Source organism: Psammomys obesus, unplaced genomic scaffold, assembly GCF_907164565.1.
Source record: "Psammomys obesus unplaced genomic scaffold, mPsaObe1.curated_primary_1811, whole genome shotgun sequence".
NCBI lineage: Eukaryota > Metazoa > Chordata > Mammalia > Rodentia > Muridae > Psammomys > Psammomys obesus.
In genome coordinates, this window is record NW_026596046.1 from 35,508,464 (window position 1) to 35,535,107 (window position 26,644).

The window sequence follows — 26,644 nt, forward strand, 5'->3', positions numbered from 1 at the left end:
GAGAGATCGCCCTCTACTGGCCCATGCTGCAACTGCAGGCCAAAAAAATGAAGGCGTGTTGTGAAAAGACATATGCGATGTTACATTCATAAAATAACATTTATATTAAACATTTAAAAAATCTGGCTTGTTTTGTAAAACAAACTTGAAAAAGTCAAGCTGAACGGGATTCTCTTGGCTGGCTGAGAAGTCTGAAAAGGCTCAGGGTGACTGAGTAGCTAGCGGCTGGCCTCATACAGAGCTCTCTGGCCAGCGGAAGCCGGCACCCTGCCGGCCCAGGATCTGTTCCTGCTGGAGCAGAAGTGGCGCTTCTGTGGGTCACCCTGCAGAGGAGCAGGCACGCGGTGGGAGCCACGAAGCCAAGCAGGGGCAGACACGGAGTGTCAGAAATAAACCAGCAGGGCCAGGCATTAACCTCAGCAGGAGGATCTTGAGTTCGAGGGAGTTAGAGGTCTACAATACGCCAGAAGGGACTAGGGGCTCTGAAAACAGGAAGTTTGAGGATGCAGGGGGCCAAGGGGAGAAAGGCTGCTTAGCAAAAGGCAGTGTCTTAGCTGAAAATATCAGGGTTCAAGACAAGACTCAAGGATGGGGTGAAACCCAGGAAAAGGGTATAGATGTAGGGTGGCCTGGGTTCAAATCCTACCTCCCCTGGCTGCCTTTGCATGCGATTCCTTTCTGTTATTTTGTTTGTTTTTGTCTGAACTGGCTAAATAGTCCAGCCTGGCCCTGAACTCCTGATCCTCTTGTCTCCCACTCACTCAGTGTATGAGATGCTCCGTACATCTCTCCTGAGATACTCATTTGGGGCAGGTGCTGTCAAGATCCCACTCTACAGCAGGGCAGGTGAGGCACAGCTGAGCCCATGATCTGGTCCAGGTTCCGCAGCTGCCCACAAAGCGAGCAAAGCCTGAGCCCTGGAGTCACGCTCCAGAGCCCTGGGAAGGCCCGCCTTCTTCATCCACACTCCTGGCTGCGGCCCCCACAGCCCTTCGGTTCAGGTGATAGTCTCCTGCTCACCTCTAGCTCTCCCCTCTCACCCACTGCCTGCAGCTCCAGTCCTGCTTGCCTCGTAGGGCCCAGGCCTGCCTGCTCTGAGTTCCACGGCTCCTTCTCCCTCCCAACAGGCATGAGAGGCAACACCAACTTCATCTTCACCCGAGAGAATACACGAACAATGTCATTTTGCTGGTCACACCAAGGCTCAGAGAAGCGAAGACACTCAGACTCCTACCCCCCGGCAGGAGAGACACTCAAAGCCAGGGCTGTCTGACCATTCTGCCTCCAGCTCTCATGAGGGGATGGCAGTGCGCCTCTGCCCTGGCTACTCTCCCTGTCCCACATCCTGGGGATCCCTCCTCAGGTTTTCCCGTGCTTGCAGGAGACCGAAGCCCTTGCCTGGCTTCCTGTCGTTCTCCTTGGCGGCCATCCTGGCTACTTCTGGTGATGACCGTGGCTCCTCCACTGCCTGGTCTCTGCTTTTGTTGTGTCCTCTGCCTGTTCCCCTCATCGGGCTTGCTGGACACCCCGAACCCAGGGTGATGTTTCCCAAACCCACACATCAAGGAAGTCCTCACTTTATGTTCTTATCCCTACAGACATTTTTAAAAATGTATAAAAATAGAGCAATGGGGGGGCTGGAGAGATGGCTCAGCGGTTAAGAGCACCGGCTGCTCATCCAAAGGACCCGGGTTCAATTCCCAACAACCACATCATGGCTCATGACCATTTATAATGTGATCTAAAGCCCTCTTCTGGCCTGTAGGTGTACTTCCAGATAAAGCACTCACTTAAAAAAAAAATCTTAAAACAAAACAAAACAACAACAACAAACAGAGCAATGTATTTCTTTGTGGTAAAATATACAAAGGCTACAATCTGTCCTTGACCAGTTTCTTTCGTTTGTTTCTGAAATAGGTCCCCATGAATTCCCTTGAGTTATCTATTAGTCAAAGACAGCCTTGTGTTTTTGATTCTCTTGCCTCTGCCTTCTGAGTGCTGGGCTTCCAGGTATGGACCACCACGCCTGGTTTATTATGCGGTCCTAGAAATCAAACCCAGGGCTTGCACACTAGATAAGCACTCTTTTGAGCTACATCCCTAGCCCCAATTAAATCAGTTTGAAGTGTTCAGATTAATACACACACATTTATACTGTCGTGTAAATACCCGCTTCATCTCCCAGCTGACAACTCTGGACCACCGAGAACTGGAACACCAACTTCCTATGTCCTCCTTTCCCAGCCTCGGCTTCCCTGGGGACCCTGCCTCCACCATTTCACTTTCTATCTCTGGAAGCTTAACTCCTCCGAGCACCGTAGAATGCACAGCATTGCTTGTTAGGTGAGTGGCTTATTTTACTTAGCAGCATCCTCCGTGTCCTTCAGTGCTGTAGCGTGTCAGAGTCACCCTCCTTTTCAAGAGGAGTACTACCCACATATGGACGCACACCCTTGAATTCTGTGTCACCATCTGTCATCAGTAGCGACCTGTCTGGCTGGTGACTACTACTCTCCGGAATAGCCCATGAGCTGCAGGGAACAGATTCGTGTCCCTCAGACTCTGCTGACTGGTGACCCCTGCACTGCCCAGAGAGCAGTGTTTGGTCTATAGAAGGGCTCTGTGCAGCCTTGTGAAGGGGTAGAAGGAGGGTTGGCTCTGGATAGCTCCTGGACTCTACTTCACCCTGAGCTGTAGCGGCTTGAATAAGCTCATCTTTAATTGTGCTCGTGGGCCCCATTTCAGCACACACACCCAGGCTCTGGCCTCAGTACCTGCAGAGCTGAGCTCTGCTCGTTATCCTGCCATAGATGCACCCCTCCCCCCTCTGTGCTTCACCTCTCCTGGGCCAGGAGCCCGGCAGAGCCCTGCCTTCCTGCTTCATGCTCCAACACCTGGCATAGCCATCTTCCCGCTTCATCCCCCCACGGCCCCCAGCCCCCAGTTCCTACAGCCCACCTGACCTGAGCAGCTCGCCTGCTGAGTGTCTGTCCCCCTTTGTCCCTCTTATAAATCTGTGCCCTTACTAGAACTCTGCAGCCCTGGCCCAGCCTACTCTTCCCCACCCATCTTTTCAGCAGACACACAGACTTCCTGACAAACATGCCTACCTGTCTCAAAACCCTCTGATGACTCTCCAAGAGCCCCATTGTGGTCCAAATCCTTCTCCTGGGGCTCAAGGACCCCATGGCATGACCCCTGCTGGCTCCTGCAACATCGCCAAGAACCAGCCCCTCATACTCCATCCCTTGTGTCTCTCTCAGTGCCTGGTCAAGCCCTCTGCAGAAGCTATCCCCACGGTGCCTTCTCTAGGGAGCTTTCCCTGATGGCACTCTGGCGAGGCATTTTTTCATGCCTCTAGAGCAGTGGTTCTCAATCTGTAGGCTGTGACCCCCACAGGGTCGCTTATTAGATATCCTGTATATCAGACATTCGTGTGACAGTTCATAAAAGCAACAAAATTACAGTTATGAAGTAGCAACAAATTTTTTGGTTGGGTGTCACCACAACGTGAGGAACAGTGTTAAAGGGTCGCAGCACCAGGAAGGTCGAGAACAGCTGCTCTAGAGTGTCCTACATACTGAGCAGGGTTTCCCTCATCCTTGCGCTTCCTGTATCTGGACCAGGGTCTGCCCACAGCAGACACTCAGGATTTAATTCCAGTCACAGAGAGGGCACGATCAAGGAGGCGCACCGCTCAAAACCGGGGTCCAGGGCTGCTGAGGAGACACAGAGCAATGGTGTAGAGGCTCCTGCTCCGCCCAGGAGCCTCTACTCACCCCTACCCTGCAAGAGGTGACCTCTTCCTCGGGGGTTCTCCACATGCAGGTGTATGTCAGGGTCACAGCTCTCTGGTCTCTGTCCCTGTCCACATGGGTGACCCCACCTGTCTGCTGCCCACACTTGGACTGTTGCTCTCAGGCCTAGGCATGGGCCTCACCTGCATTAGGGTGCGCAGGGACTCCACATATGACTGCTCTGTGTCCAGCAGGGTCATGGTCACGTGCTTCCTCATGTCCTGTGGGGAGAGAAGTAGAAGGTGAGTGGTCTTTTGCTCCCCTCAGCCTCTGCCACCTGCAGCTCCATGCAGACTCATCCGCTCACACACGGAGTCCATCCGATCCTTCTCCTGGCCTTCCCTGCCTGCTTCCTGTCCATTTCCCCCCCGAGAATCTCCCCAAGCATCCTGAACCTGGCAGGCCTTCTCCTAGGTGTTCTCTGCTTCCTCCCAGCTGATCCCTGTTTTCCCACCCCAACAGGTTCTGGACAGAGACGGAAAACTAACAACAATAAACCTCCACAGTTACAAAGGAAGGTGCCTCCTGGCCACACCCACTCTAGAGACCGACTCTGAACGTGCCAAGCTCCAGCTTGCTGCTAGGAGGACATGTCTGACCCGGCTGTGTGTCACAGCATCCCTCAGCGTGACGCTGTCACTTCCTGCTTTAAAAAGAAGACACTGCAGCCCAGGGAGGGAGAGCTGGTGCTAGGCGCTGCAGCGCTGGAAGCGTCAGGGTTCTAACAAGGCTGGACCCCAATGCTAAATGAAAAGGTTAGAGTCCCTTCCGGACACTGTGTGTTCCCAGCCCTCTAGGCCACCTGTGTGGTCCACAGTCTCTCCACTTCTTCTTTCTGGTTGTGTACATTTGTGTGTGACAGGGATCTGTGTGCTCATGTGTTCAGGTCTGCTCTGGCATGTTGTGGACGCAAGAGAGCAACGTTAGGTGTCTTCCTAGACTGCTCTCCACATTAGTTAATTCATTAATTTACTTACTTTTCCACACAGAGTTTCTCACTGAACCTGGCGCTCACTGTTGCAGCTGGCCAGGGAGCTCAGAGATGTGCCTGTCTCAGCTCTCTAGCACTGGGGTCACAGACGCACACTGCTGGGGTCACAGGCACACACAGCTGTGCCCAGAACAGCTCTTACAGTTCTGGGAACTGTCTTCGTGCTTACCCTTCAGGCCTCTTTCTCTTTTTGGGACAGGGTCTTCTATAGACATGGTCTTACTCTGCAGCTCAGGATGGCTGGGCCTCCCTCCTGCTGCGGGGCCATCCCACCACGCCCAGCTTCTTTCTCACTTTTCCTTCCGGCTGTGGTAAGCTTACCTCAGTGCTGCTCCTCTGACCCTGGAATTGGGGGCTCAGTCTTGTCCCTCAATAACTGGCCAGGAGGCACACTCAGAAGTGGACTCCCACACTGGGCTCTACTGAGGCATGGGTGACGCCTCCCTGGGACACTCCACCTCTGCAGGCTCTGTGCAGTGCTGTGTTCCTCAGGCCCTACCTCAGAGACCTCGACTTCGAGCAGACCATTTACACTGCATGCTTCTGGGGCCCTTAAAAACAACGCAGCTTTGGGGCTCCCACGTCCAGTCCTGGGCTGGCAGCCCCCAGATACCTCAGCACCTCACAAGTGTGTGCAACTCATTTCAGCCCTGCACAGCCGTTGTCATCCACTGTACAGATGACAGAAGCCATGAAAGCCAGAGAAGTGACATGACGTGCCCAAGATCACATGGCCAGGGACAGACAAAACCAGGCCCAGGGCCTCTTCAGACACCTCACGTAGAGCCTTAGGGCGCCGGCACCCTATGCTCCCATTTACCAGAAACCTCGGGCCACAGAGCTCCCCAGCGCTGCTCTCCCTGCTGTGCGACTTCAGCGGCCCGGCGGCCACACTCTCTTATGACATGGAATCAAAACCCTTTGCTCCTGGTACTGATGGAGAACAGGGAGGCTGTCCACACGTACCCAGTGATTCCACGTCGCTGAGACTTCCCAGGAAGTTCTCTGATTGACTGCAGGACAGCCAGACCAGGCTTTGGCTCTCACCGCTACTGTTCCCTGCCCACACCCACTGGCCAGCCAGCCCCAACCTGGGTCCTGGGCAGAGGAGTTTCCTGTGAGGCACGGCTGGCACTGGGCCTGCTGGCTGGGAGGCTGGGGTGGCAGAGGGAGCTGACGCTGCAATGCCGCCTCTCCCAGCCTCCTCCCTGCTGCAAAGCACAGTGGGCTGTCATTCAGCTGTCAGGTACGGCACAGAAAACAAGGCCAGCTCCTTGTCACCGCATGGAGCACCCTCTGCACGTGTCCGGACACGGGAGAAGCAGGGGTGGGGGCGGGGAAGCTGGAGATGGGGGGACAAGGCAGCTGTCCGCCAGATCAGCAGGCCCACCTGTTTCTGGCTGGCCAGCCCTTCAGCCTGCTTTCCTCCAGATCCCCTCAACCCTCAACAGCTACAGACAGGCCCCTGGCACGGGGACATGGGGAACCCAGTGTGGGGGAAGGTGGTCACGGCAGGAAGATGGTGAGGGCAATTCTCCTATCATTCAACCCAAAACCTCAGAGCCTGGTGTACCAAGCATGAAGAAAGACACGCAGAGAGAAGCCATGAAAGCCAGATTCCCTGCATCAAGACACAAATGCTGGCTAGATATCCCGCTGCGAGCTAGGCCCTCCTGCCCAGAGACCTGGAGCAATGGAGACACATACACACGACACAGTACAGTACCCGGATTAGGGCAGAGCCCTAGTCCCCATTGTGCCCAGAGCATGGAACAGAGGCTGGGCCCGGACAAACACACAAAAACAAGGCAGCATCCCTGGACTCTGCCCCCGCCCCCTCCAGAAAGGCAGAGGGGGGCAGGGATGGGAACACCACCTTTCCCACAGCATGACATCTCCAGGCTCTGTAGTTCCAGTGGGGAGATGGCAAAGGGAAAGCTATGCTGACTACCCCCAGCACATACACACAGCTGGGACCCAGCAACCCTGAGGGATGCTAGAAAACTGGCTTTCCTGGGGACCCAGGGTGACCCAGAAACAAATTTGCTTTCACCTGACGCACTTGACAAAAGTACTGTCCTGGGCCTTGACCCTTAATGCCCAGCCAACCCCACCATCGCAGCCAGGGCTCCTCAACGCTAACCTCTGCCTTCCCCTGAGGTCAGCACCCCCCAAGCCCAGGGTTGGCAGGCAGGCAGGCTCCTGACGCCTGATCCAAGTTCCAGGCCCTGCTCTCCAGCATCTGCCCACGCTTCCCCCCATCTCCTGGGTCTGCAGCATCCTAGGTTTCCTGCTGCCCCTCCCCTTCTTCGTACCTGGGCCTCCCCCGGCTCCTCAGCGGTGTCAGAGCCCCCGCCCCCGCCCCCGGCGGACTCCCCGGAGGCGGCGGCCGGGCCCAGGTCGCGCATGTCTTCCAGCGCGATGGTGAACTGGGCCAGGGTCTTCACCATCTGAAGCATGCGGCCGGGCCGCCGCCGGGGCGGGGACTGTGCAGAGTCGGAGAGCCCCCTCCCACCCGCGCTCCTCGGGGGCCCTCAGCCCCGCCGCGGTGGCGGTGGCGGCGTCCGTCAGCAGCAGCGTCGGTGTGAGCGCAGCCGGCGGTGGCGCTGCCGCCTCCTCCGCGCAGGGAGCGCGCAGCGTCGCAGTGAGAAGAGTCCCGCCCTCTGCGCGCCTCCCCTTCTCCCGCAGCAAGCCCAGCGCCGCGGGACATCGAGCCCCGCCTCAGGACACAGTCTCTCTCTCTCTCTCTCACAGACACACACACACACACACACACACACACACACACACACACACACACACACACACACACACGTCCACTGCTGTATCTAGGTCAGGGTCAAGTGCACTCGCATCAACAGCGTCACCATACAGATATCAAACTCTGACGCCCATGAGCCTGACCCGCCTCCGCTCACAGTGACGCGGACTTCAACAACTACAGCATGGCAGGGACAGGCACCCACCCATGAGGGCATCAAGTGTGGACTGCTGGCAACCCCACTGGCCCCGGCTCTGGGAGGGGGCTCGGGTTCACTGAGTCACCGCTAAATCAACCACCACCTCACCCGGCCTAGTACCTGGCTCCAGCCCTGCTCCCTTCCAGCCCTCTCCCCATGGCCCTCCCTGGGGAGGGCCTCCACCCAACTCTCTGGGGTTTGTTTAAAGGTGATCCTCCTTCCTCGAATCCCAGCACAAGCACAGAACCTACCCCAGGACCCACTTAAGAAGACTGGGGTGCAGTGAGGAGGTTCTGACACCAGCTCCCACTGGGACTAGGAAGGGGTCCTTACACCTGCAGCTGTGACCTAGCCCTGGTTAGCGCCACCTCTTTGAACTTTGGGGTTCCCGCGCTCACCAAACTCACTCTGCATCCAACTTGTTCTCTCTGGGTTTCCTGGGCAATGGGACCTCCACACCCCAGCCAGCCTTATCTTTGTCCCCCGCCCCTACACCTTTCTTTGTTGCACCCTAGAAAAGACACCTCTCCCTAGCTTCGGGGCCTCCACCTAAGCCTTTTCCCTCCCCTAGCAATCAATGCCTTTCCTTTAAGACACAAATGTCACCTCTTCTAGGAAACCCTACTGGGTCTTCAGATTAGGTCCTGTGTGCCTATTCTATGTTCTCCAAGATCCTCAGCTTTCTTTTCTTAACCACAGACAGTCTGTAATGGTACATTTGAAGAATGACTAGATCGATGCCCAGGAGACTGCTGGCTCCCTGAGGTAAGGGCCCGAGGCACTGAATGCATGTAAGAGCTGGTCAGTAGGCCTCATAGAGCCCTGCTTCCCCCTTGCCAGCCGGCCTTTGTAAGTTTCCTGGCATTCATTCAGCACCCTCTATCCAGCCCTGCTTCCTCAGCCCCTCCACACCCAGTGCTAAGGAATTCTTTTTAAAAGACCTATTTCTTTCTAATTTATAGGAATGAGTGTTTTGCCTGCGTGTGTGCCTGCCTGGTGCCCGGATACCGGAAGAGGGTATTGGATTCTGGCCCCTGAACCAGGGAGCCCTGCTAAAGAAGCAAGTACTCCTAACTGCTGAGCCATCTTTCCAACCCAGGAACGGTTGTTTTTTAACACTTCCTCCAAGGTCTCATGCAGCCCAGGGTGGCATTGAACTGCCTGTGTAGTGGAAGGTGGTCCTGAACCTCTGACTCCGCTGTAAACAACGCCCCAGTTCTGGGATTACAGGCATGCACTACCAAGCCCACTTTGTATCATGCTCCCAGTTGAACCCAGTCTTGTGCATGACATGCAAGTATCCCGGAAGCTTAGGTCGCCCCTAGCACCTCTGAGTTTTGCTACCAGTATTGAAGATTAAACTCTGGACCTTCTGAATGCCAATCGAAAGGCTGGTGGGCTTGCTTTCTTCTTGTGTGTGGTGTTTGTCTGAGCCTAGGTCTTCCTATGCAGCTCAGGCTAGCTGCAAACTCATGATCCGGGCGAGGAAGTAGCTTAGTGGCAGAGGGTTTGTCTAGCCTGTGCGAGGTTGTGGATCCAATCCACAGAACTTTGTTCAAAAAAAAAAGTGCCTATAACTTTTGCCTAGGCAAGATGGCATACACCTATAATCCCAACACTTGGGAGGTGGAGGAGGGAAGCTCAGCAGTTAGGTCATCCTCAGCTATCTAGTAAGTTCAAAGCCAGCCTATACTACATGAGAGCCTGTCTCAGCAACAAAGCAAAACAGGTCTGGGAATAGAGTTCATTGGTAGAGCTCTTGCCTGGGGTACAATGGCCCAGGTTCAGCTCCCAGCACTGCAAACACGCACACAACAAGCCTCGTGCTTCTCCTGCCTGAGTGCTGGCATTGCAAGCATGCGCCCCCCGCGCCCGGCACAGATGCGTCTCTCTCGAAAGGGCAGGGTCGCAGGGCGGCAGGCACAGTGCAGTCGGCACGGAGCTAATAGGAGGCGGTGCTTAATAAATGTGTGGTGGTCAGTGAACGCAGAATCCGAGGCCGTGGCTGTGTCCGCCCGGTCCTCGGGATCAGGGTAGCCATTCATTCAGTCTGCTGAAGGAAGGAAGGAATGCAGCGGGGAGCATGGCCGACTCTTTTCTGGCCTCTAGACTAAGAGGCCAGCACCTCCTAGGAATGTGCTGAAAAGCACATTCACCCCTCCCCCAAGGGATCTCAACCTCTCCCCAAGGGAGGAGCCAGAAACCCTCTGAATCCATCTGCCTGTGCCCTTCCCAAGGGACTGCCTTGCCCAGACTTCCTCCACACAGCTTGATCCTCTTCTTCCTCAACAGGGTGGGCATGTTGCAGGACAGAGAATGAGTATGCCCATGTCCAGGGTGGGCAGCCAGGTCTCACGGGTAAGTTTACTCATGCACACACAGGCCCATGGCCTGAGGGTCGGCTGCTTGGTCACTGTAAGCCACCTGGGCTATCAGAGTCCCCTCCACCGTTTGGACCTTTCTCAAACTGCCTGCTCATGGTCTCATTTCTCTTTAGTGGCTGGCAGGCAGGACTTAGTTTGGGGGTCTTAAAGGTGCCACCATCCATCCCTCACTCGTTCCCACAGGACCCAATTCAGAAGAATTCCACCCATATTGGTTCCAGGCTTTGAGGGAAAGAACTTACAGGAGGCTTCCAAAGAGGAGATGGGCCTTGCAAGGCATGGAGGTCAAGAGACACAGGAGTAAGAGTGCAAGAAGACAGAGTCCCTGGAGGCCTCTGTCCGCCCCTTCCAGGTGGGACTTACTGCCAAATGCCACCGGTGCTGTGCAGCTTCACTAAGGATGGCTAATTAGATCCAAGCCTGTTGCCATAGCACTGGTGATGCCAGCAGAGCAGAGAGGTGGAAGGAAGCTGAAGAAGGCACAGGGGACGAGGCAGAAAATCATCAGCGCTTTCAGGACAGGGTCAGCTAGGGTGAGGCACAGAGCACCCAGGGCAGGTGTGGTTCTCTGGTTCCTCTGAGCAGCCTGAGGTGCTCGGAGCCCCTCTCAGAGCTCCGTAGGGGTTTGGAGTAGGTCACAGAAGTTTTGTTCTTTAATTTACATGTATTTATTTATTTGTTAATTATATGTGTGTGGGGGGTGCTCCTGCCATGGTCCATGTGTGGAGGTCAGAGGACAACTTTTGAGAGTCAATGCTCTCCTTTCACCACATGGGTCCTGGGAATTGAACCCAGGTCTTCAGTCTTGGCAGCAAGAGATTTTACTACCTGAGCCACCTTGCCACCCCTGAGAAGAGTTTGTGCGTGCAGGAAGGCCTGCCCTGTTTCCATACGGCATCCCTACCACCTCAGACATCTTCCTTCCCAAGCAGAGGGCTGTCCACACCCTCCTTGGTCAGGGGAAGGCAAGAGACAGTAGGCGGGAAAGGGCTCGGGGCCTCACCAGACCAACATTCCCTCCAGGGCAGACCGCCAGGCACCCTGGCTCTGAGACCACCCTGTCAGCCCAGTGAACCCCTGGCCCTCCGGCCTCCTCCAGGTCTGTTGACAACTTCCCCATCTCTGAAGGAATCCCGGCATCCTGCTCACCTGCCTCCTGAGACCCTACCTGTGGTCCTGCAGCTAATGCTGGACCAATTGGAGGACCACTTATGGCAAAGGCTAGACCTAGAATGGACTAATGAACTGAAGAGTGATGGTAGTAGCTGGCTAGCTGGAATGATGAGAGATAAATAATAAATGGACGGATGACAGGACACTGACTCAGAGGTAGATGAACACACGACTGGCTGCACTTAGTGGATGAGCAGCAGCTCTGGTTTTTACATCACTCACTTGATTAGTTCAATAAACACTCATCAAGTACCTACCAGGTACCAATGCCAAGCATTGTGCTAGGAATTTTTTTTAAAATTTACATCTTTTTGTTTGTTTGCTGTTTGTTTTAATGTATGAGTCCTGTCTGCACGTACACCTGCAGGCCAGAAGAGGGCATCAGATCCCAGTATAGATGGCTGGGAGCCACCATGAGGTTGCTGGGAATTAGACTCAGAACCTCTGGAACAGCTAGTACTCTCACCTGCTGAGCCGCCTCTCCAGGCCCTGTGTAGGAATTTAAAAATACGCTCTTGGGCTGGAGAGATGGCATATGGTTGCGCAGACAAAGGTACTTGCCACCAAAGCCTGACGACTTTAGTTCCTCAGCCAGAACCCACACAAAAAGCCAGATGGGGTAGGCCGCCTAGCCTGGAGTGCACAGTGCAGCGTGGAAAGAAGAGACCCTGCCTCTAAAGGTGGAAGGCGAGAGCTAACTCCGAAAACTTGTCCTCTGACGGTCACATGCATCCTGTGTGTACAGACTACCTGCACACAAGAAGAAAGAAAAGAGGCAAGGAAGGGAGGGAGGGAGGAAGGAAGGAAGGAAGGAAGGGGAGAGGAAGGAAAGGTGTGTATGTCCGAAGGCATAGTCCCCTGTGTAGGAAGATAAGACCTGAAAGAAATGACAAAAACCACAGGCAGCTGGGGCTGTAGGTCAGCCAGGAGAAATTTTGCCATGCACACACAAAGCTCAGGGTTTGGTCCCCAGCACTGTGGAGGCAGCAGGATCAGAATGCAAGGTGGAGGCCAGCCAGGGACACATGAGGCCCTGTATCAAAGAGAGCAGCTCCCAGGAGAGACCCATTTCTGGGAAACAGGTCTCATCAGGCTACGGGGGAAGGCTCTCCAGACCTGTCCAGTCATCTCTGTCAAGAGATCTCTCTCGCCATCATAAATGCTGTCTGCACGGCTTTCAGGGCCAAGACCCCTCACTGCCTTGCAAGTGCTGGCTCCTTAATCCCCAACCTACACCAAGGCTCTATTTCTTGTAACTCTCCCATTTTATAAACAGGAAAGCAATGATCAGAGGGCCCAGCTGGCTGCCTTCAGGTCCCCTTCCTGTGGGTTGAGTCTGTCTGCACTTCCCAGGCTCACTGGCTGCCTGAGTCACCTTTCTCTGGTCTCTTCTTTTCCAAGTCAGTGATATAGACAGGCTCCCCTGAGTCAGGAACGTGAGTCGCTGCTACAGGCCACGCCAGGATCAATGACAGTCCCTGGGAACCCATATCCATGAAAGCGGAGTTGGTACTCCATGTTCCCAACCTAACAGGCCATCTAGTTCCCCAATGGCCACCGCCTCCTCTGATCCTGAGTAATCAAGGAGACTCTGGAGCCATGTGTTCAAATCCTCACCATGTCACTTACTCAGTGTGTGGGCTGGTAAGAGGCTTCATTTCCTGGGGCCTCGTCCTGCCCCTTCCCATCACCCATCCATTCTTCTTGTTTTCCTAGGTCACTTCCTGCTCTCTGTAGACCCTCATCTCTGGAAGGAGAGGCATCTCAAGCTTTCCCAGGTCCCAGGCCTCATCGACAGCTGGAAGGGAAGTGTCCAGGCCACAAAGCTCTCTGGGGACCAGCTGCCCTGGGTGGGGCTCTGTGACTGGAGGGCGAGCTCCGAGGATGGCAGGGAGAGATCCAGGGCTTAAGGAGCTGAAGCAGGACTCTGGCTTCTGAGGCAGAGTCCGTCATATGTGGGTCTGTGTGCAACAGGAGACAGGACTATGAGGGACATGAAGCATGTCCCATCTGTGTGGCTCCTCAGTTGGTGGCCGCTGTGGACATGACTGCACGACAATCTGGCGTGAACAACCACGCGGTTCTGTGGCAGAGGTTAAAAGCCGAAGAGCCTTTCAACGATGACCAAAACCAGCTATGTTCAAAATAACCACAAACAGAAAACAACAAAGCGGCCCGCTCTCACTTACAAAAAGCATTTACCGTGTGTTAGACACGGCCCCAGCCCTCACCATTACCATGAGCTTCTTCTCACACTCATCCAGGGTGACGGGTCACGTGATATTAGCCAAAGCTAGTGTCCTCAAAATCGTCCCCCCTGACAGGCGCTTCGTCCAATGTGTGCTGATACTCTTCTCTTACAGGGACAAGGCCTGGCGCCTCCCTCCCCTTCAGTCTCAGCGGGCCTTCATTCCCTTGAACACAGAGCGCTGGCAGAAGTGAGGCTCCATGACACCTAAAGCTTGCTCTTCTGGCTCGTCCCACCACCCCCCCCTTTTTGTAGTGACAGGGATCAAACCCAGGGCTTCTCACTCGCTAAGCAAGCACTCCACCATTGAGCTGTATCTCTGTTCTTCTGTTTTTATGTATTTATAATGGTTTTTATATATGTATATGTAAACATATAACTATACAAGATTATTTACATACAACATATTTACCCATGTGAATACATACATATACACATACATATGAGTGTTTTGTCTGCACGTATGTATGTATGTACATCACAAGCACGTCTGGTGTTCCTGGACACCGGAAGAGGGTGTTGGATCCCTGGAACTAGGGTTATGGATGGTTGCAAGCTACTGTGTAGGTGTTGGAACCAAATCCAAGTCCCTCTGCAAAAGCAACAAGTGCTCTAACCCACTGAACCATGCCCCCAGCCTCTGCTGACTTACTCTTTGAGAGACGGTCTCACTACGTAGCCCTGGTTAGCCTGCAATTCCCTAACATCCTCCTGCCTCTGTCTACCAACTGGCGCTGCTAAACGCACATCACCACACCTGGCTTCCTCTACACGTTAAATGCAAGATTTTTAACTCTGACACAGGGTCTCACTAGGTTGCCCAAGTTAACCTTGAACTCACCTTCTAGCTGTGGCAGGCTTTGAACTTTCCTGCCTCAGCCTCCCCAGTGCCCAGGATTATAGACTTGTACCTTGAGGGCTGACACCCTGCTTATTCTTGAGGCCCAGCCTCCACGTTGGGAGGGAGTGCGGGCCACATGCCATGTCTGGGTATTCCTAGACATGATGAGGCCCCAACCGTGGGGACTCTCGCCCAGGGGCCTCCTGCCCACCATAAAAGACTCACAGTGAAGAGGAAACAGAGGCCCAGGGGTGGGTCAGACAGGGAAGGCAGGGCTCTACAGACAGTGAGGAGCAGAGCTCGAACCCAGAGCTCCCAATGTACTGACAGAACAATGAAGCCAGGATGATTTCTGCATGAACCCACATTTGTGGGTCCAGAGGGGGTCAGTCTGGGACTCCAGCATGAGCAGTCGTAAAAAACCAGACACCTACTGGCTGTGAGGAGGAGCACGAGGTAGTCCCCTCCCCAGGCTAGGGTGCAAGCTTGCCTTCTGATGGCTAAGCCCGTTTGGCCCGTCTCTCAGCCCAGAAGAAAACCCCCGACCACAACACCCCTGGCCCACCTCACACTATTCTTGAACGCCCTGTGATAGCCATTCTTCTTCAACATGATCTACATTTTGCCAGTCTTGGAAGACAGTGACAGAATCCAGGAGCACCTCCCTGACTCGTCCTAGGAGCACCAAGGTCTAGAAGAGCCCGGTACGCACAGGTGCTTGCCGACACTGTGCGGCAGACGAGGAAAGAGAACCCCAGCGGAGGGACCTAAGCTCGGGGTTAAAGCCGATGGCTTATCACAGCAGCCTGCAGAGCACACAAATGAGAAGTGGGCCAAGCCCGGGACACCCGGAAACAGAAGGGAGATCTCAGCGTTTGCCTGCTCCCAGGGCCGCAAGACTAATAGAAGCAGGGATTAGTATACAATAAACATGCTGGTACATAACATAGCTATCACAGAGCAAGACTGGCCTTCTTGCTCTGTGACTTAGTTTCCCTTTATGTAAACAGACGAGGGAGGCAGGAAGGTTCAGGTGGGCTCTAAACTACCTAGAGGGTGATGAGATCAAGCCAGGAGAAAAGCACAGCTGAAGATGCCCGAGAGAAGGAGCGCGGGCTCCAGGGCTGCACTTCCACCAAACACCCATAGGTGGCAGCAGAGGCCTGCAGGCCCGCTACTGTAGGGCTTGTGGTTTGAATTTAACTGCTGTGATTTTTTTGTTTTGTTTTGTTTTTTAATGTGGATTTTTTTTTATCTTTTCTTTTTTTTTTTACTTTTTGTCACCCCCCCTCCCTTTAGTTTCAAGAAGATACAGCTGAACCTTCTAGGCTGAGAAGGAAACGTTTCTTATCCCGGATAATAGTCAGGAGCAGGAGTTGGGGGGTGGGGGTTGGGGGCTGGACGGTTAAGTCAGACCTGAGCAGATGTGAAAAGCTGAGCTGGTCCATTCTGACCGCAGCCTTCCCTGCACATTTCTTCGGCGATCCCAGCAGTTCACAGGGAATGAGCCGGTCATAGCTGAGCGTGAGGCCTTGGTGTGAGAGGGGGTGGCTGCATGTTGGCGGCAGGAGGAGGACTCGGGAAGTCTGGCAAGTTCCTATTTTAGGTGCTTCTAGGGTATATCTGTGCCCTACCTTGGCTTAGAACCCCTGGATGTGATGGCCTCGAGGAGACCTCCACTAAAGGCTCTAAAAACTCATTCAAAGTTCCGAAGCTTGCTCAGAATGCTGTCCAGACCAGCCAATTGGTCTGAACCGCAACCTTTTCCTAGCTTTAAGTATCTTCTCCTCAGCCTCAGTTTCCCTGCCTGGAATGTGCCAGAACTACAGCTCAGTGGCTTCTTTAGAAAGGAGAGCTCCCTCCCATCTCTCCACCCATTTTGGTAGCATGTAGGGAGGCTGGGGTGAGGGGTCGTGGGAACGGAAGTGTCTAGGTTTGATTCCAGCCCCTCCAATTCCCTCCTTCCTTCAGACCCAGGCACATACAGGGGTGAGGAAGGGAAGGCTCCATTTGTACATTGTTGGTAGAGATGGGGTGTCTTGCTTGTAGGGCGGAAGATGACTCATTGGGCCATGAGCCCAGCACCCTGGGAAAGGCCAAGCCAGCCTCAGGCCAGCGCCCCAGGGAACAGAGGATAGGGTCTGACTGAACTGTGTATAAATCCTAGGGACTCTCAAAGTCTCACAGCCAAAAGAGGCCATCTTCCCCACTTAGACAACGCCAGAAATCCTGCTCAGGCCGCCGAAGGACCAGGGAAATGAGGAGGGCAAGCTCCACCAGCTGCTGCCGGCCCTCCCAGCCCAGCACACAGCCTGCCTCTCCTGCCTCCACTGCCGGCTTCTCCATCCTCCGGACCAGGACTCCGCCCTGGCTGCTCCTTGCTCTTGGCTGGTGAAATCCCAGCTAATCTATGCTCTCCTTCTTCCAGGGAGCCTTAAATCCCCCAACCCCCATCAGCCTCTTGTTCCTGTTGACCTCAGGACAGGGCAGGAGCCGACTGCCAGTCATTTCATCCTTCTCTTTACTAGGCTTCAAACCTACGAGGTGCCAGTCTACGGTGCTCCCTGGGGCACCAGAGGACAGTGATGAGATATGGGAGTCCAGATGGGTAAAGGAAGCACCAGTAAGGCCAAGAGCCCAGTTCCCACAGGGCACACCCAGCACACAGGGGCCAATAAGCAGACGAATGACAGCAAGTATCCGTGGGAGGAATGCACACAGGGAGACCATAGTGTCCATGAGCAACTCCTTTCTTTTCCTTTTTTGTTTTTATGAGGCGGGTTTTTGTTCTGTCTTGTTTTGTTGGCATAGCCGCAGCTATCCTAGAACTTGCTTTGTAGAACAGGCCACCCTGCCTCCCCAGTGCTGGGATTAAATGCTGGAACCATTCCTTTCTAGTGGATGTACAGTATTGAGTCCCAACATAAAGCGTCCCAGGACCTCAGGGTTTTAGGGACTCTTGGGGCTCACGCCAGAGCCCACTGCAGTTTCTCTCAGCACACCAGGCCAGCTTGCACAGCTTCCTACAGAGTTAGCGCTCAGGGACCTCTGCAAGCCAAGGGCCATCACTAAGCCTGGGCCACAAGGCCAGAAGTGACCTCTGCCTGACCACCAGCAGCACGTGCTTACAGGCCTTTCTGTGTTTTCCCCACCATCGAGCAACCAGCCCTAGGCTGGACAGAGAGCCACTCCTAGAAGATTCTTATCTGAAGGCCAGCCAGTTCAGACAGAGGCGTTGCTCCTCACATCCCAGGACCAAAGGCCACCCACCACCTCTAGGAAGCCATCCTGACAGCTTTGTTGTCGTGGTTGTTGACAGTAAGTGGCGCTGCTCCATCCCATAGTTTACAGAAGGCCGCAGCACCAAATCCCCAAAGCTTTCACATCGACTGAGAGGCAATAAGGAGACTCGGCAGCAAGTCATAACTTGCTGGGTTCCTGAGACTAGGCAGTGGGCCGGGACTCGCATCCTCCCTCTGCCACTGACCACTAAGTGGCTGGGAGTTTGGATAAAATCACTTAACTTTACAGAGCCTGAGGACAGGAAGACAGCAAAGATCTAAAAATAGCAGTTCTATCTATGGAAGGCTCCTCCTCTGCTTACTCAGCACTCCACAGGTGTTGGTTTTAACCTCAAAATAAGCTCCCGGGTGGGCCCTGCTATTACCTTGTGTCATAGAGGACAAGGCAGGACTCAAGATCTCTCAAGCTGACAGGAGACTCCTGCCCCAGGGGATGCTGGGTAGAGAGACTTTGGGACAGCTACATCTGTCCACAGTGCCAGGAGAAGGGCTCCTTCCAGCCCGGGGCAAGCCAGAGAGAGTGCCAGCTTGGGCTCCCAGCAAAGAGACTCCATCCACACAGCCCGCTTCAGTGCCAACCACAGGGAGGGTTCCTGAGTCATGGCACTCATGAGGATCTCTGAAATGCTACAGAGAAGGAGTCTGCTGTGTTAGCGAGTGAAAGCAAAAGGCCCTCACATCCACATACGGCACTGTCTCAATGTCAGTTGAAAAAAAGAGAAAGACAGAGGTACAGACAGAGAAAGACAGGGCACACCTAGAAGAAGACAACAGAACATCAAAGGTGGGCAGGGCCCAAGACAGAAGAAGACACAGCCAGGGACACCTACTGATGTCTAACTGACCCCAGGAAGAGCGATCTGTGCCTCGGTTCTCCCATCTATAATGCAGAGCCTAGAAAGCACTTATTTAGCACAGTGCCAGGACCAAGAGGGCGCTCAACAAGCACAGGCTGTTATGGATAAGGCTGCATCAGTAAATCAGGGAGAAGGAAGGCTCTGAGAGGATCTTGGAAGACAGGTGTCTAGGAGTGCCCGGCTCCGCCTTCTCCAGGATAGTCTCTGGCAGTCCTTGCTTTCGTACCCCTAGAACGCAAGGGCTAACCCCTCCACTGGTACCCTCACTGGGAACATCTTTCCCCGATGAGAGCTCTGCCTGGAAGAAAGGTCACGGCGTGCGGGTACCACTTTAGACTGCCAATGGGATGGCTGTCTATCCCTCAGAGACAGAACCTTGGGAGGATCTTCCTCCACCTACCATTCCAAAATGGTTTGATCTAGGGTTTTTCTATGGGGTGATTTTCCAGGTAAGGTTGGAGGAGGCTTTCTGGGTGGCTCCCAAGGCCCCTGCCTAGATAGTCGCCTTTGTCCATCCCACTCTGCGCCACAACAGAGAACCATTTGCTGGCCGTACTATCTGCCTTTTCCACTTTCTTGTTTGGAAAACAAATGAGAAGCCAGCTGGGTCTGAGCTCCTCCCCACCCCTCTGCTGACTCCCTCGTCCCTAAGGGTGGGAGGCCCTTCTGCCTCCTCTCTGGACAAGGGCCTTGTGGAAAACCCCAGAGAGGCCTTGTGAGCTGGTTGTTGCCATGGCAATGGCAGCCCTGGAATTTGACCACTGGGGCCCTGGGGTGGGGGTGGGGAGTTGGTATATGCCATGCTGGGGGCAGGGAGGAGGGTCCAGAAGCCCAGAAGTAGGAGATAGCAATCCAAAGCCCTTCCAGTTTCCCCAGCTGTGAAGGGAGCGAGCAATGACTCTCAGGATCTCCCTTTTCCGTTCTAACTGATGGATAGGTAGACAGCCAAGGCAAGGCCAGTTGTCCCCTTTGACAGACAGCTAGGGACTCCAAGAGACAAGGTCTCGTCAGAAATCAGAAGCCAAGCCCAGAGGCGTGGCAGGGTTAGAAACAGATGTGATCAGTCCACTGGCATGCCTGTGTCTCTGGAGAGGAGGATGACTACTTAAGCTGGGGCAAAAGGACACCCCAAGAATGGCTATAGGCTGCGCACACTCTCCTGAGATAGTGTAGTGTGCCTGCTCCTGGTAACCCTTGCCATTCCTGGAGCTGGAGGGCTGGCAGAGGGCCTGCCCCTCCCAGCCTGCTGTGCCAGGCTGCAGCGGGTATTTTTAAACAAGCGCCCGCCCCTTGGCCTTCCCACCTGCCCACTTGAGTGCTGCTGCCGGCCTTCTGTGCACTTCCGCCAAGTCCCAGCAAGCCACCCTCTGCACCCACCTCCTCCCTCACATCAGCCCGGCAGTCAGGGTGCTCTCCAGGGACCCCTCCAGCTACAACGCTGGAGGCTAGCAGAGGAGATGGAGCCCGTCCAAAGTCAGACAGCAGGAAGAATCTGAGAACGCTGTACCGCCAACTTGTACCCTCACCTCCAAATCCTGGTGCTACCCCAGCTCCTTCCTCATCTTTTTTGTCCTTGGCCCTCAGACAGTCACAGCCTCACTCCCCCACTGACCTTCACACCCACTTCAAAAAGATAACACAACTATGATTCTTCAGCTCAAAACACTAGCCACGGGGGGGCGGGGGAAGCAAAAATGAGAGAGAGTTGATGCCATGATTCACACTGCACAACTGGTAAATTCCATGCAGATCAAAGACTGAGATGTAAAACAAAACAAACCCACAAAACACCAGAGGGACCATGTGAGAACTGTTTCACATGGGAGGACTTTCTACCCAGGCCCAAATCCAGCAGCCAGAAAATAATGGCTTGATAAATTAGGCCCCATTCAAAAACAATAAAAACCTTTCTGGGCCAGCAAGATGGCCCCATGGGGACTGTCGGTTATGACAGAAGCCTGCCGATCCCCAGAACCCACTCCAAGGAGACAACAGAGAACTGGTGCTCCAACACTGTCCCTCTGACCTCCACACGCACACCCTGGCATGTGCTCACACACACTGATAAAAGCTTGTTAAAATCTACAAAAATTGAAACCAAAGCCACTTCTCAAAGTCAAAAATCCAGTGAGAAATCGGGAAAAGGTATTTGCGACTCGTAAGTCAAAGAACAAAATCCTCCCTCCCAGAGTTTAAAAGGTTCCTAGAAATGGCCAGGCCGGAAGCCAGTAACCAATAGGGAGAAAGGGACGGAGGAAAAGTATGAGAAAAATGTGGGCTAGAACAGAGCGACGTCATGTGTACCTATTGGACTGGTAACTTTCCAAAAGTCAGATTAGTAAGGTCATGCCTCTTCCACACTGCTGGAGGCACAAGCATGTAGGAAGCATCAAAATGCAAAACACACACACACACACACACACACACACACACACACACACACACACACACACACAGAGCACGTCTTAGCCATTCCATGGCCCTAGGGACTCCACTCCTCCAATAAAACGATGTAGCACAGCTCCTTTGCTGAAGCACTGTTTATAACAACAGAAGACTGGGAAATATTATTTGTAGTACCATAATGTTGTTTTGCATTGTGGTGTGTGTGTGTGTGTGTGTGTGTGTGTGTGTGCGCGCGCGCGCGTTGTGTACACTGTTGGTAGGAGGACAGCTTGCAAGGCATTTCTCTTCTACCATGTGAGTCCTGGAGACTGGGCTTGGGTCACCAGACTTGGCACCAAGGGCCTTACCCCACTAAGGCCAGCCTTATTCAGGTTTTGTTTTTGAGACAGTGTCTCGTTTCGTAGCCCAGGCTGGCCTCAGATTTAAGACTATCCTTGTGCCTCAGCCTCCCAAGTGCTGGAATCACAGTCATGATGCACCACAGCCAGCTACATACATGAATCTGTGGCACCATACAGTTGGGTAATCACACAGTAAAAACACGATGTAGTACAAAAGGAATATGGAAGGCCGCTCAAGCCCGGTCTCAGCAGGGAACAGTCTCTTCCTACTTGCTCCCCTTCTTCCTCCTGATCAGGGACTGCTTGGATCCCCAGTCTAAAGGATCTCTGTCCTGGCTCAGACCACCTGCTGGGATCCCTGGCACAGAGCAGTCCCTAGACACAGAACCAGGTCCCAAGCTGCCACCGAACCTACAATTACCCCGAACAGGCCAATTCTCTAAGACCTATGGGTCCAGCCTCTGTCTTTGGTATCTCTGGTCCCCTCTAACAGCTCCAGTTTCTCAGGTAACAATTCTCCAGAAAGCCCAGTGGTTTCCTTTGTATGCAGACCAAGGCCTGGCTTTGCCCTTTCTTCAGAGGTAGAAGCCTTCTTCAGGCCAATGAGTCCTCCCATCTACTTTGGGGTTGAGCTTCCACTGGCTGGTCCTTCGAAATGACTCTCCAGACTGCACGAGACCTTGGAGTCAGAATTTACAGGGTGACGCTGGTAATTACGCCCCTCTCTAGGCCCCAGTCTGCAGAGCAAGGAGTGTGGGCCATCTCTGCAGGTAGGAACAGGAGGCTACCCAGCAGGGTGAGGATGGCTGCCGGCGAGAACCAGGCCACAGGGTCCCATCCCTGCTCCGTGCGAGAGGCACCTCAAAGCCTTCCACAAACTCAGCTCATCCCCCACCAAATGGCTGTAGGCCACTGTGAGAACCCCCGCCTCAAAGCCCCTCTCTCCAGCCCTGCGATTCTCGCTCGGGCAGGCCAGGTCACCACTCTCCTTCTTGTCCAACTTGCTTTATGGCTTACCACTGATCTCCAGACCAGCCGCCAGACATTATCACATTTACTTCCCAGAGCACCCTGTAACAGGCGCTGTCATTATCCGCATTTTATGAGAGCCTACGCCATATGGTCAACCACAGTGAGGCAAAGGACTCATGGGCAAGCACTGAAGATGAACAGGATTTGAAAGAAAAGGAAGCCGCGTGGCTCTAGCCTTTCCTTTTTTAGACAGGGTCTCTAGTGCCCAGGCTGGCCTTGAACTTTAGATTATTGGCCAAAAGTGACCTTGAATGCCTTATCCTCCGTTTGCACCTCCAGAGTACCTGAATAAGTCTCTACATCCAACTTCCTCCAATGTTCTTAAAGAAGTGGCCACCAGGTAGGCTGGCATCTGAGACATGCTTGCCAGCCCTCGGGCTGGTTCTTAGAGACTTTCATTCATACTTCTTTCATTCACTCTCAACTCTGACAAAGTCCTTCCAGATTCTGAGCTAAGTCGCCTAATGAGAGAGAAGCCAAGATTCCTGGGGCTTCTGAGGAATGTGTCACTCACCACCTGCCCCCTGAGCTGTACTGAGACAGGGTACCTGCTCTGACCGTGTGGCTGGCTGCCAACTCCTACCTCCCGCAAAGGCTGTCTTCCCAGGTGTCAGTAGTGGACACACAGACCCTCTTGTCACCCTCACAGGCTGTCCTCCTAGAGGGCCTGGGTAGGCGCCATCACCTGCTCAGAGGAGCCTCAAGGACATGTGAAGTGCTCTGCTAGGCTCTTCCAGACACCGAGCCCCACAGAATGCTCCCTACCCAGAGCAGCTGGCTGGCTGAACGTGAGCTCAGGACTGCTTCGCTCTCTACACCCCAATCAGGGCTTCCCTCTGCCCCCAACAAACATTTCTTCCCTGAGCCCAAGGCAGTTCTGGGGCATTGCATGTGGAGAAGTGGTACAGGGGACAAGGCACGGCCCCGTGTTCACTTAACTCAATGGCTGGCCTGTCTCACAGCTCTGGGCTGCACTCCGCTGGAGAAAGGGTTTTATTCTTTTTGGAAACTAAGCAATACTGGCCTCGACCCTTGCCTTCAGAGTTCTTGCTGTTCTTAGGTCCTGGATGCCTTTAGCTTGCAGGACCCTCTGGCCCTTCAAAGTAGCCTCTGCGCCCCCCACCTACACCTACCTTGGCCTCCTGAGTCTCAGTTCTCAGGTTCCTTGGGGCTGGTGTCCTTTCTTGTTTAAGCTGTAGCCACAGGCTAACCCAGTGAACAGCGGCTAAACTGGGTTTTAATGGTTACCTAGGTTCTCAAACCCGTCTCCTAGAGCTGGTCCAGAATTAATTACCTTGGTGATTAGAAAAGTTAAGAGTAAAACAGACACGGTGGCCCATGACCACCCAGCACTCTGGTGGCAGAGACAAGCTTTGAGGCCGGCCTGGTCCACGTCGAGACCATTCAGCGCTGCACAGTGAGATCTCATTTCAGAGGGGCGGGGGCTAGGAGCGGCGGTGCAGTGAGTAGTGAGACACCTGCCAATCATAAGGAGCATGCTGGGCTCCCTCTCTGTACTGTCTGCCCTCTCTGCCCTGTCCTGGTGCTGGCATCCAGCCCAGGACCCAGCCGGGTGTCCAGACTTCTTCCTAGGGGCGAATTACTCCATGTGCACCCTCCAGAAGGATGAGGACTGTTTGTGTCACTTGGTCATGTGACCTCTGGTTACTCCTACCTACTCCGATGTTGCTGGAAGAGCAGGCAAGAAGCAACGTACAAGTCGATTCAGGCTGGGCCCTCACTTCTGACACCGACACAGGTTTCAGGTCTAGGGACCTGCTGGGGACCTAAATGAGCGTGTATAACATGTGCTTGATGCATGTACACTCTTCATCATCTCTGGCTTTGTTCGTGTCACCCCTCAGCCAGGGGATGCTTCTGCTGGGGGCGCCCTCTTCATGTCCAGACAGGGCTCAGGGCTGGGGGCCCAGAAGAAGCCAGGGCAGGAGGCCTGGTAGGGGAGTCAGCCTGGGCCTCTCTGGGCTCTTTATCCAAATATGGAAAGTTTTTTTTTTTTTTTTTTTTTTTTTTGGTCTGCATTGAGTCACGCCCGGCCATGGCCCAAGAGATCTGCTTTCCAGATACTGCAGGCAGGACTGCGCCAGCCCCGCTGGGCCCACCGCACTCCTTCCTAGCTATCTCAGTACTTTCCCAAACCTCCTGAGCCAGAGCGCTCTCCACCCGCAGAGCGCCACAGCACTCAGCCGTGCTCCAGCACTGACAGAAGAGTCCCTGCGCCTGCAAATACAGGAAACACGCATTCCTTCTGAGCTCTGTAACCAGCCATTCACTAGTATTTACTGCTATGTGCTAGTTCCTGTGTCTGGGGCCATGGGCTGTGAATCCAGCGGATGCGTCTTGCCACAACCTGAGCTCACCATGACATCGGCAGTCCTGGAAGTCAGGAACCCAAGGAGTACACTGAGATGCCACAGAGCTCTAGGGCTGAACTCCCTCTTAGCCGTTCTCTCAGCTGTCCCGGCCTGCAGGCTATTCACAGAGCGGTGCCTGCGCTCACCCACACAGAGTAGCAGTCTCTATTCGCCACAGGGCTGTTGTGAGGACTCAGCAAGGAAGTGCATATAAAGTTCACAGATGAAGCTGAGGGTGTAACTCTGTGGCTAGAACATGAGCATCCAGGGGTGGTTAGATTTCAAAAGAACAGAAGTGCTCAGACCTATGTCTGCTCAAATACTTGAGCTTTGCTGCTGTGACAATTCATACCTTGACCTGAGCCCACAGTCAGCTACTGTGGATCTGAGGAAACTCACTCCCCAGCCTTGAAGGGAGGCCAACCTAGGTTATGAATCCCACCACTCATGGCCTCTGAGACCTGGCCCAGGCATCTTGCCTTCTCTAGCCCTAGGGTCTAATTGCCACGATGCCCCTATGGCCCTTGTGCCAGCTTTTACCTCTTGGTCCCCCAAAGAACAAACATAAGGCTGGCATAGGTATAGGCGAGCTCAGGGAAGCTTGGGGAAAAGCAGCCCCAGGGCAGGGCTCTGCTGGCTTCCTCGGGCCTCTGCACATCATTTATTTAATAAATAAATGTACCCTGAGGTCTCACTGTGTGCCAGGAACAGGAAGGCTTGGCTGGCATGAGCAGCCACTTGATCAGACCTCAGCACCGAGTCCCTGGGTGACCCAGGGGCGTCCCACTCACGTCTTCATACCCCAGAGCCTTCCAAGTGTGGGACCCAGCTAGCAGAGGTGCCGCAGCCGTGTGCCCCAGAGCAGGCCACGGACACCTGCGGTGGGAAGCCGAGGGGCGCAGTCCTGTACAGGAGACTTCCCAAAGGCCTCTCCCTCCAGAAGCAGGAAGACACGCAGCACAGAGCACAAACTCGGGAACCAGAGCTGGTGAAGGATGGGGTTGGCAGGGAGGAACCCCGGAAGAGAAGGCCATGTGAGTAAGGACAAAGAAGCACGGCAGGCTTCAGGAGGCGCAGACCCAGCTGATGGTGTAGGTAGGACAAGAAGGTAGCTGGGAATTACTTTGGTTAGTTTGGCGTCCTCCTCCTCCTCCTCTCCCTCCTCCAGCTTTGGGGCCAGGCCCTGGACTATTTTTAGCAGGGGCTGAATTTAGCCATTCCCTCGGAAATTCCGCACCCGCCCCAGGCAACGGCCCCACTGGCCTTGGGCAGAGGCCTGTAAGCGGCTGGTCCAGGCAGGAGCAGAGAGGAGGGCCATATGAGCAGCAAGGAGCCAGCAGGGTCTCGAACATCTGGTGGGGAAACAGGCTCAGGCCACAGAGCAAATCTAAGAAATTCTTCTCCTTTTCTCTCTTCCCTGCTCTCTCCCAAAGCCTCTTCCGGCCACAGCCCAGCACTGCTAAGGTCGAGGGACAAATAGCACAAGGGTTCTTAGCTCTGACCTGAGGCCCCATTGTGGACAGCGTGGCCAGGCTGCCTACTAATAACCACACTATTTGCTCCACCCCCACTTCTTGAGAGCCTGAATTGTCAAGAACCATAGCTGGGATTCCCACTTCACAGATGGGCAAACTGAGGCAGGATGACTTGGTCTAGAACAGAGCCAACAGGGCAGGTCAGCCTGCTCTCCCCCAACCGTGCTCCCTTCATCATTCCTCTTCCAAGAGCATACTGGAGGTGTAGCCTGGGAACCCTTCGAGTGAAGGGTACTCCACACAGCTGAGAGCCTGAAGTTGGACAGATGGGGTACACTGTGCTCAGATCAGGGCTCAGGGGCCCTTCACCTTTCCAGAACGCAGGGAGAAGTGCTGCCAGGGAGAAGGGGCATGACTCACCTGCCCCGCTGGCACCTTATCTGACTCAGGTACAGGGGGCAGTCT

At 54.2% G+C, this 26,644-nt stretch overlaps 1 protein-coding gene across 1 annotated transcript in view; it reads right to left on the reverse strand.

Moving 5' to 3' along the window:
- Arhgef17 (Rho guanine nucleotide exchange factor 17) overlaps positions 1–26,644 on the reverse strand; it is a 54,469-nt gene that overhangs the window by 15,243 nt on the left and 12,582 nt on the right. Inside the window, exon 2 of the mRNA XM_055623238.1 lies at positions 3,941–4,018. Coding sequence (XP_055479213.1) covers positions 3,941–4,018 — 78 coding nt within the window. The remainder of the gene's footprint in view (positions 1–3,940; positions 4,019–26,644) is intronic.